Below are 11,514 nucleotides of genomic sequence, written 5' to 3'. Positions count from 1 at the left end.
TGCATCATTCGTTTGACCTTCTATACCTCTTCTTTTCACTGTTTCTTCATGTTTTTCACTCCTGATAGTGTTTTCTGCCATTTTTAAAAGTCCATCCTTTGCGATAGTTTTTTATTTTTGAAGACTTAGAGGGTTTTTAGGATCCATTTTGGATCAACCTATGCTATGGACTCCATTTTCAAATATTAATGAAGCATATATGGTGATTCCAAGTGGAGTAATGTGTAGTATGTGTTCCCCTGTGTTTCTCATTTCATGTATGTCTATCCTCCTCCCAAATTGTGTAAATAAGTTGTTGGTTTCACTCTCAAATTATGGATTTACTTATGTTTTAGGGTAGAAGTGGAATATGTGAAATTATAGATTTACTACTGTTATATTGTAGCCAACAATACCTATGAGATCACAGATTTACCAATGTTATTTTATGACAGAATGTACCCATGAAAATATAGAGCTAGAAACCTTAAATGTGCTCCACAATTTCTGCACTTTCATCTCCTTATTCTTCCATAGTTCTGCTAGGATTTGTTGCTTAGGATTTTGTTTTATCTAGCCCTTTGCATTGAATTTCTTCTTGACTTTCTCTCCCTCCATTTTTACTACAACGAAAAATATTAAGCTGCATTTTACTATGTGTCAACCACCATATTAGGAAATTTATCCTTGGGATGAGTGATATCTACGTACAAATATATATGTGTGTATGTTTAATTCTACCATGGTGAAGGGTGGTTGAAGCAAGTTCTGAATCGATCTAATTCTATTTATATTAAATACCAAGTGTAACATGAAATATCAGCAAATCCTCAATGCACTCCTCTAATATTTCATAGGCACTAACCCTTTCCTCAACCTAGGGGTTGTCTCTAGGAGCTACAACATCTTCAGGTGCCATTGTCAGGGAATGAATCAATTTTTTGTTCCCTGGGTACTATATTTTTACATTCCCTTTGGTCAGAAAAGGAAGTGTGGGTTGAAGATCTCTCACCTTGGCGACTCCACTATCTGAATCTTATTTTGAGCACCCTAGCTTTCTAGAGACCTCATACTCATTTTGATACAAGCCAACCAAAAACTCCTCCCATATTCAAACCTAAGAAAATTGTATCCCAGAGGATTTGGAAAGAGCAGACCCATGTTACTCCAGATTCCAAAATATCTTTTGCACAAATATCATCAACTATATCTCAAAAGGTTGTGATAAACTACCTTGAGTCTACCTCCAAAGTCTTGGAATATCTTGAAGAACATTATGCATTTTTTGGCTCATTTCCTTCTAGTGTAAAAAATGAAAAAGCTTATGTCAATTCACCCTCTTTCTCATTGCAACCCTCCCTTGAAACTAAAGAAGTTAAAGAAATCCTTATAAACAGTTCCACGTAGAGTGTGAATAACTTCCCAACCAAAATCCAATTAGCTACAACTCAGATAGCCCCTCAACAAGGATCTGTAATAAATATTCTACCACCTCCCTTGCTGACTATGGTTGTCCCAAGCTTCCTCATGCACAAATGTGCCCTATTGTACTTTCCACAATCCTTGAATGGTATACCACAAGACTATCTCAAGTTGTTTCAAGTTTCACTTTGGAAGATGACATTTCAGCACAGAGGCATGTAGAAACTTTCTATACATTTGCAAAAAAGATCAATGTAGAACACCTAGATGTGGTGTTAAGAACTTTTGTCTAGTATCTTGATGGGGAAGCTAGCAAATGGTTTAAAGCCCCACCAAATTCTTCAATCACTTCCTGGGAGGAGATGGAGAATTCTTTCATAAAAAATGTGGAGAGAAAAGGAACCATGGGTATATCCTCACTGAATTCAATGCTATCAAGAAAAGAACAATGAAGATGTGTCAGAATTCATAAAAAAATTTAACAAATTGTACAATAGTATCAATGTTGAAATAAAACCTCCACAGGTTGCTGCTAAAGTGGCTTTTGTTGGGGACTTTGAACCAGAATTTGGTTTCATTCTTAGAGGAAGGAAGTCTCGCTTCTTAGACCATATTCAAATAGATGCTTTAGAAGTTGAAGCAAATTTCACCACTACTCGAAAGTCGAGAGGGAGAAATGATCATGGAAATAGGAGAAGGGGAAAAGAGGAAGCTAATTCCTCAAACCAGGGAAAGGAAACTCAAGGGTAGAAACTCGAGGAAATGAACAATTTGATAAGAAACTCATCTAATGAGCTTGTGAAACTAGAGTTAGAAAACAAAAACCCTACTTGACAAAACCAACCAGCTCATAACCGAAGTTTCAATCCTCAGTATAGGATACCTCCTTTCCATCTCTTTCAAAGGGAGAGAAGGGATAAACAAGATCACATTCACCCTCATTGTATTTGGAAGATGATCCAAAGGAAAATCTCGAAGAAACAATAGAAGTCTGAGAAAATTAATTTTCTTCTCTTTCAGAGGGAGAAAATGAAATAGAGGTCAATAAAGTACAAGGGGATGATTTGGAGGGCCCACTAGATGATGGCAAGATTAAAAATTATTGTAGACAATTTGTTGACTTCACGTAGGCCGAAGTACACATGAAATATGATCTTAGATCTTCTAGGAAAATACCTAGAATCCAAGATCAAAATGAGGAGTCCTCTCCCACCAATCCTCCCAAATGAGCAGAGAAAGGAAAGAAGCCACCATACTAAGCCTCACTCAAAAATAAATACTCTTCATATTAGGGCTAAAAGAACCAAGGGCTTGGACCAAGGCTAAGCACCTACGTGTTATAAATAATTTTGGAGGAAGTGTGCATTAGAAATTTATTCTAGTTCTTATTAGGAGAACCTCCAGTGAGAGGAGATTCTATATGTTGTGGTAGTTGGTTAGGAAGACTCAAAATAATCAAGGGCGTAGAGCAGGAAAAGCACCTAAGTGCTAAGAAGGAATATCAGAGGTTGAAGCCATCATAACTCTTTTTAATTATTTTTGGAAAAACTTTTGATGAAGAGGGGATCCGATGCACACTGGCACTTGGTCATCAAAATACAAAGGAAACCAGCGCAAAACCAAGGACCCTAGGGATCCTTTCTCTCTCCTCAAAACTAGACACATGGCAACATATAGTTGGTTCCGAGAAGCTAATTGGGCATATCATGTGGCACGAAATTTAGGCATTTTGGAGGGCCTAAAGGGAAAAATCTAGGTGACACATGTCACCACTCAGGAGGTGCCACATGGAGATGATGGAGCCAGTATGACAACATTTCAGAGGTCTATATTTCAGAGGTGAGAGAAATCATAACCGTTTTATATTTAGATTTTGAAAATGTTTCAATGAAGGGGTATCTGATATTATATGGCACCCAGTCATGGTAACCCCAAAAAATCATGGGTGCAGAGATGGGGCAGAGCACCAAGAGCTATGAGCTCATCGGAAGTAGGATTTTTCGTAACTCCAATTTTAATTCTTAATTTGAAAATCTCTGATGAAGAGGGCTTCCAATGCAAATTGACACAAGTTCATGAGAAATCCACATAACTGAGAACCAAGGGAAGATTTAGCTCCTAATTGTTATGGGCCATATCGAGGATGCGAATATCATAACTCATGTGTAAATTCTAATTTGGAAAAGTTTTGATGGTGAAGGGTCTCCGATATGTGGTGGCTCTTGGTCATGACCATCCAAAGAACAAAGGGTGAATAATGAATTAGAAATGGAGATAGGCCCCTGATAGGAGCCCAAAGGCTTTAGCACCCAAGAATTGATCCTGAGGTCACAACACCTGGTCCCATAAGATAAACAGTAAGAGGGTCAATAGAAGAGGAGCTTGAAGGCATGGAAGCTTACAATTTTCGGAATGTTAATTCAAATGAAGTTACGAGGATAGAAGGAAAAGATATTGTAGCGCCTATGCATTAAGCCTTTGGTCATAAGAAATGGTCCCATGGTTGATAAGTGATAAAGGAGCTTAAGCAAGAGGAGCCAAGGGCGATGATAACTTTATGTTTTCATAAAGTTCTTTCATAAAAATTATGATATGATAAGGCCCACTACTACAACATAGATATAACTAAAGATGGATGGGTCGAAAACTATGTTACAAAGCACTGATAATGCCACCACAATTGACCTCTTCCAGCTCCAGAGAGGGGGTTTTCAAGCAATTAAGGGGAGAAAGAGAAAGGCATATCGATCGGTAACTATAGAGGAAAACCATGGTAGAGACGTTGCCTCATCAGAGGTGATCACGAGAATTGGCATGGGGATATTTTTCTATGGCCATCATTCAATTTTCCCATTTTTTTTTGTAATTTGTTACATTTTAAAGAAGGAATCAAAATCTATTATGTAATCATTTGAATATTTGCACACCGAGACAGCTAGTCGATCATACAATTGTAGCATTGGGAGATATTTCATAAGATGTTTTGTTGGGGTTCTCTCTATAAAAAGAGGGAATATACTTATTTGAAAGGTTCCCAAATCCTGTTCCCATAGGCCTAAAATTTTTCTTTGTAGGTATTTCGAGTTTTGTCTACAGAAAGAGGTTCCAACTCTTGGTTCAATGACTTTTTCATGAGGTGCTAATGTTTATACAAATGTTAACTATGTTGGATCTATGATATGGAATCCATTTTCAAATATTAATGAAGTGTATCTGGTGATTCCAAGCAGAGTAATGTGTAGTATGCATTCCTCTCTATTTTTCATTTCATATATCTTTATCTTCCTCTCAAATTCTGTAAAGAAGTTGCTAGTTTCACTCTCAAGTTATGGATTTACTTATGTCATAGGGTAGCAACGACACCTGTACAATTACAGATTTACCAGTGTGATATTTTAGCGAACAATACCTATGAGATCACATATCTACCAATGTTATTTGTGACAGAATGTACCCATGAAAATATAGATCTAAAAACCTTAAATGCACTCCACAACTTCTGCACTTTCATCTTCTTATTCTTCCATTTTCTGTTGGGATTCGTTGCTTAGGATTTTGTGTTATCAAACCCTCTGCAATGAATTCCTTCCTTACTTTCTCTCTCTCTATTTTTACTACAATGACAAATATTAAGCTGCATTTTACTGTGTTTCAGCTACCATATAAGGACATTTATCTTTGGGATGAGCGATATATGCCTATATATGTGTGTGTGTGTGTGTGTTTAATTCTACCTTGGTGAAGGGTGATTGAACCATGTTATGAATCAATATAATTCAAATTATATTAAATATGGAGTGCAACATGAAATATTATCAAATCCTCAAAGCACTCCTCTAAGATGTCCTAGGTAGTGACCCTTTCCTCAACCCCGGGGTTGTCTCTAGCAGCTACAATAGTGTCCATTTGAAGTCGTGATTAATCAAATAGATGTGATATGAAAGGCCTTTTCTTAAGCATATCTCCACATATATTCAGAAAAAGTGAAGATACCTTTGGCCATTCTTTCTCAATCCATGTTTAGAAATCTCCCCAATGAATTCCCAATGCCTTCTAGAACTTCTTGGTGTGAGAAGGGAGAAAGAGACTATCTAATCTTACCCAAACTGGCTTCTTCGTAACCACCATTGTTGTGGCCTCGAAACAAAGAAACCATGAAGTTACAAAAGGACCCGCCCTTCCCCAAAACCATGGCTCATCATTTTTGACAAATTCCAGAACTTTTTGATTATTGAATTGAACAACAAAGAATCCCTTCGCACATAGGTGAATATCACAATTTTTAGTCCAGTTAAGGTTGATCCATTGATGGAAATCTTCAGACTTGTGCTAGAAAGCATAAAATCAACATATAATAGCTCTAGATTGGATAACAGAAAAAGGGCCACTCACCTCTTGTACTTTTACTGCTTTCTCCATCTTCTCAACTAGGTAAGGACATGGAATTTTGAGATTTGGAGTTTGCTATTTCTTTAAATGAGCTTGGGCCCTTTGCAACAGAAGATGATCCGGGTGGAAATCAAGTTTCTGAGGCTCCACCCCTTAGCCTCAAATTTATAAATATTGTAGTTCATTACTTTCAACGACATACTCATTCAAATGGGTGACATCTTGTAAAACTTTTTGTTCATGGAGTAGATTTTGTATATTGTTAGTTATACCCAATTTTTCTTAACACCTAGAAGAATTAAGAATTGATTCTCCAGTTAAGGTCTTCAAAAACACTTGAAATTCTTCCTCACTCTCTAGATTTGAGAATTCATGTCTTTGGACATTAAAGAAAAACCCTCTAATGTATGTCTGGGGGGTGGTTGTTTCAAACTTCATCTAGCCAATCCCTCATCTATCCACCGACTTGCATTAAGAGAACACAACCTCGCTCGAAAAAGTTGGGATCGAGATCGCCAATAAAAACCAGAGAAAGATGATAGATCCCGCATAAAGCCACCGGATTTGCAAACTTCTGCTACTAAAAAAAGCCATGGCATACCTCTCCATCAAAGGCCTTCGGTACAAGTGGGAAACCATTCAGAAAATGAAGCACATGCAAACCCTTCGCTACAGAAAGCCCCCAAGGTTTGCCGAATCCCTCCAAAGAGCTCGCCATGAGAACTTGGAGTGGCAATCCGTAGCTCGACAATGTATTCGACAACCTTAACAATTGCAAAAACCTTAACCATTGCATCTTCTCCTACCTTAATCTTTTAAAGACTATTTTTTTTTTGTTTTACCAAACCCTATAATAAAATCACCCTTAAAATAACATTTCCATTATATTCCATCATAAAAATTAAAAAGAAGAAGACAAAAATGCATCGTAAATTGATCTCTTTACTCGAAATCGTAAAAGTGAATTGTAAATTCACCTCTTCTCAAACATCCCTCCAATTCGGTTAACTTTGGGAGCCCTATCCACACAAAAGTGTGTAGACCCTCTCTTTCTCTCATTCATATATATATAGAACATTAATTTTTAAAACATAATGTTAAATAGCACAACTTAATGATTTTATCGAAAATTATCACGATTTAATCTATACAACATGACATCGTTATAAAAAAAAATCCTCACCATACATTTATTACATTAAACAGACAATCTTTTTTCCAATTTTATGTGTGACCACAAATACCAAAACAACATGGATAGTGTGCACTAAGTAATTTAAGTGCTATAATGCTATTCTCTATGCAGTGAAATCAGTATTAAAATCAGTATTATTTGGATAGTTCGCTTACTCCATCGAGTTTTTTTGGATGATATGGATGACACCATCACAATTTATCAGGAGTTACAAAAACTCTAAAGCGGTAAGTCATGCACTGCACTGTAGCCTCTAACACAACAACCTCTGTAATCTAAATTCATTCTCCACATTATTAGTCACTTGGTTTCGTCCTGGGATTGAGCTGCTGCTTTATTGGCCATGTCTTTAACAAAGGTGTTTAAGTTATTAAAAGATGAGCCCCCAGGGAGGACTGCCCTCGTTGCACACTCCTTAAGCCTCAAAACATTCTCTCTCAACTGCTTTCCTTGGCTACTTTTCATCATTCTCTTCACCAATTCCTCTACCTCTTCTTTCGGCACCACCTTCTGGTCATCCACGTCCACGCCTTCAAACTTCAGGCCGACCTCCCACACTTCCTTCGCAAACTTGCAGTTCAGAAACTGATCGGAAAAATAAGGAAAACCCACCACGGGAACTCCCATGCCAATGGCCTCCGAAATCGAGTTCCATCTGGCGTGAGTGAGGAATAATCGAACCGATGTGTGGGCAAGGACTTTAAACTGAGATGCCCACGCTGCAAGATGTGCCCGATCCTTCGTTCTTTCTACAAAGCCATTTGGTAAAACTACAGGGTTACCTTCTGCGATATCTGAGCGGAGAACCCACAGGAAAGGATGCCCACTATCCTCTAACCCTAGGGCCAGCTCCTGCAATTGCTCCTGAGATTTGACAGCTAGGCTGCCAAAGGAAATGTATATAACAGATGTTGGCTCTTGCATATTCAGCCATGCCAGGCAGCTCTCCTCCTCCTCCTCCCACAGACTGGTGGTGGAATCCCTTCCTTGTAAGAAATTGGGAAGGAATACAGGTCCTATGGCCAAGGCAAGACATCCATCCAAAGAGAGGGCTGCCACTGCCTCCCACCCTTTTCAAGCTCCTCAAACGTGTTCACCAGTATGTAGTCCCCTTTATTCTACATCTGCGTTTCATAGAGAAAGGCATTGAAATGACTGTCCGACGGATCCTCCGCGCGAAAGACAGAACTCAAATCGGCTGGCCTCAAAGGTGGGATATTACCCGGCAGACAAGTGATCAGTTTCTCTGTATTGTACGCTTTGCCTGCTACACTTCCAGAGGCCCACCCGAGCGAGTAGTTAGTTATTGCAGTTCAAGAAACCGGGAAAAAAACAAACAAACAAACAAACAAAAACAAAAAAAACAAAAAAACAAAAAACAAAAAAAAAATTGTTGAAAGGCAGGAAAAACGAAAAACAGCACGACAGTGGAGATGCGCTTACCTCTGATCGGAATATATCCCTCAGACATAAGGAGGGTAGTGTAGTGCTGGGCAATGGAGGCAGCAACACAAAATGGCCAGAAGACAACCCTGGGCACTTTCATGTTTGTGGCAACCTCATCCGTGCAAGACATAAAAGCATCTGCCACGATGCATGTGATTGGTGGAAAGGAATATTTTTCCTGATCACCAGTAGGGTTGCTACTGCTACAAAGGAGGTGCTCCAATGCAGGGCCCAATTTTTGCAGTGCTGACATATACACGCCGAGGTTGGAGGGGCGGCCATCATCGAACAATAAGCCATCAGAAAAAGACAGAAATCGAATTTTCCCGCTTCGGAGATGAAGATCGTCGCCCGAAGCAACAGAATGGTTGCTTCTGCCAGAAACTTTGACCACGCGTTTATGGGTTCCTTCAGTGTTGACGAAAGTGATAAAAAATCCTCGCATAGCCAGCAGCTGCACCAAATTCATGAGAGCGTTAACATGACCTTGCCCATGATATGTGTTGGTGTACATGCACCTAGATTAGCTCTAGTTGTTGGTGTACATGCACTTAGACTAGCTGTGTTGGTGTACATGCACCTAGATTAGCTCCAGTTAACTTATTGCTTGCATGTGGCACATGTACACATTAACATAAGATAAAGCACACTTAGCTTTAGTTAGCTTTAGTTATTGCATGTACAACTAAGCTTAACTTAGTTGCTTTTATGTATTTATTCTAAAACTAATATTGTAGAATCAATTTTTTTCATTCTTTTCTCAATTCTTGCTCGCTTCCTTCCTTCTCTTGCAAGCTTGTTTCTTGTCTTGCAGATCTAGATCTGTGTATCTCAAAAATCTTACATGGTATCAGAGCACAGGGATTTGTAATCAGTGCACAAGTAATTTTATTTGCAGGTTCAGAAGATTGAAGAAACAACAAAGAATGGAGTCTAAATTGGAGTTTCCACAATCAGCAATTCTCACTCCATATAATTATTTCGAATGGAAGCCAAAGATTCAACTTCATCTCAGAAGTAGAGGCTTATTTCGAATAACCATGGAAACGGAAGTTGAACCAACATCGGCAATGGAGAAAACAAGATATTTCAATCGCATGGACGAGGCCTTCGGCATCCTATGTTTATCTATTTCTCCAAAACTGCTATTTCATGTTGAATCATGTTCAACTCCAAATGAAGTATGGAAAATTTTGGAAGGATTGTTTGGAAAATAGGATGAAATGCAAGGTCACATTCTCGAAAATGAGTTAAACTCATTAGATCCGAGAAAATTTGAGAACATTCAAGATTTTTTCACAAGGTATAAAGCCTTGTTGGTTCAGCTGAAAGGATGCGGGATCGACAAATCCAAGCAAGAAAATAAGTTGATTCTTTCCATTTTATCAAAACTTGGTCCAGAGTATGCAGTATTCCTCTCTACATTCCACACAGTCAGATCTGCAACTGGTGCAGCTTGGAAGATGCCCTCACTGGATTCTTTTATTCAGTCTTTGATGCATGAGCAAGATAAGCTCATCAAAATGGGCACACTTAAAAATTCCAAAGCGCATGCACTTACTGTGCATGCAAAAGGAAAGGCAAATTCCAAAGACCATCAGAAAGAAAAAGGGAAGAAGGATCCTGATCCAAGAAAGGGAGGACATCCCAAACCCCCTGATGGATCATCTGGCTCAAAGGAAAGGAAAGGAACGAAAGGGAAATCAGTGTGCAATTATTGCCACCGTGGTTTTCATCCTGAATCTGCATGCATGAAGAAGACTATAGATCTTATGGCGCAGACACTCCAGCAACACAATCTTGGAGACCACATTCCTGAGAATGCTAAGAAGAAGTCTGGAGAAAAAGCACCAGATCCAAGAGGTAACGGGCATGCTTTGGTTGCTCTTCATTTTGCACCACACGAATGGATCATCGATTCAGGAGCTTCACATCATATGGCTTCTTCAAAGGAATCCTTTTCTTCTCTACATGAATACTCAGGTCCTCCCATTCTCATGGGGGATAATTCTGCAGTTGCAGCAACTGGACAAGGAAGAGTGCAATTCGAAGATGGAAGTTTTGAAAATGTCTTGCATATTCCAAGGCTTTCTGTGAATCTTCTCTCAGTGTATCAGATGACACACACAGGCAGCGGAAGGAAAGTGGAATTTACCCCAGATTCCGTGAGCATTTATGACATGCAAACCAATTTGAAGATTGCATCTGGCAAGGTAAATGATCAATCTCGTCTGTATACATTTTCTGATTTTGTTCCTCAATTAGATTCTATTTTGCTACTTACGCATGCAAATGAAGAAAGTAGGATTTGGCACGAGAGATTTGGGCACTTGAATTTCAGATATATGCAACAACTTAGTACGCAAGGGATGGTCAAAGGATTGCCAACCATTGAATTTTCAGATGGTGTTTGTAATGGATGTGCTCTTGGAAAGCATCCACAAGAAAAATTCGAGAAGGGGCATGCATGAAGAGCCTCTTCACCTTTGGAACTTGTACACAGTGATCTCATGGGTCCATTTCCGGTGCTTTCAATGAGCAAAGCAAGATATGTGTTGTCATTTATAGATGATCACACGAGATTCACTTGGGTTTACTTTTTGAAACTCAAGTCTGAAGTTTTTCAACATCTAAAGATTTTCAAAGCGCATGCGGAAAATCAGTCTGGAAAACGCATCAAAATACTCTGCACAGATAATGGGACGGAATATGTCAACAAAGATATCAAGAATCTTTGTGATGAAGTAGGCATATAGTTGCAGCATACAGTTCCTTACACTCCACAGCAAAATGGCGTGGCTGAAAGGAAAAATCGATCTTTGAAAGAGATGGCTAATTGCATGTTGCATGCAAGATCTCTTCCGTCGAAATTGTGGGCCGAAGCTATTAATTGTGCCTCATACATCCAGAACAGATCTCCTCATAAATCTATTACTGGAAAAAAACCTTTTGAGGCTTGGATTGGGATGCAACCTGAAGTTAGCCATTTCCGCATTTTTGGATCTCGAGCATGGCCTCGCATTCCTCCAGAGAAGAGAAAGGCTTTGGAGCCTCAAAGCAAAGCATGCATGTTTGTTGGATAT

At 38.9% G+C, this 11,514-nt stretch overlaps 1 protein-coding gene across 1 annotated transcript; it reads right to left on the bottom strand.

Moving 5' to 3' along the window:
* Window positions 1-6,985: 6,985 nt before the first annotated feature.
* On the bottom strand, window positions 6,986-8,945 carry LOC149203750 (UDP-glycosyltransferase 85A4-like). The gene is made up of 3 exons (XM_089401969.1): window positions 8,526-8,945; window positions 7,630-7,690; window positions 6,986-7,509 (listed from the first exon to the last, which is right to left on the bottom strand). Exons 1-3 carry the CDS (start codon window positions 8,943-8,945, stop codon window positions 7,286-7,288), a joined length of 705 nt encoding a protein of 234 aa, XP_089258095.1. The 3' UTR covers window positions 6,986-7,285.
* Window positions 8,946-11,514: the final 2,569 nt, after the last annotated feature.

This window comes from Pinus tabuliformis, chromosome 2_1 (assembly GCF_031772625.1).
Source record: "Pinus tabuliformis cultivar Carrire ecotype Pingquan chromosome 2_1, CPIR1, whole genome shotgun sequence".
Classification (NCBI taxonomy): Eukaryota; Viridiplantae; Streptophyta; class Pinopsida; order Pinales; family Pinaceae; genus Pinus; species Pinus tabuliformis.
This window is presented reverse-complemented; position numbering and strand designations above follow the sequence as displayed.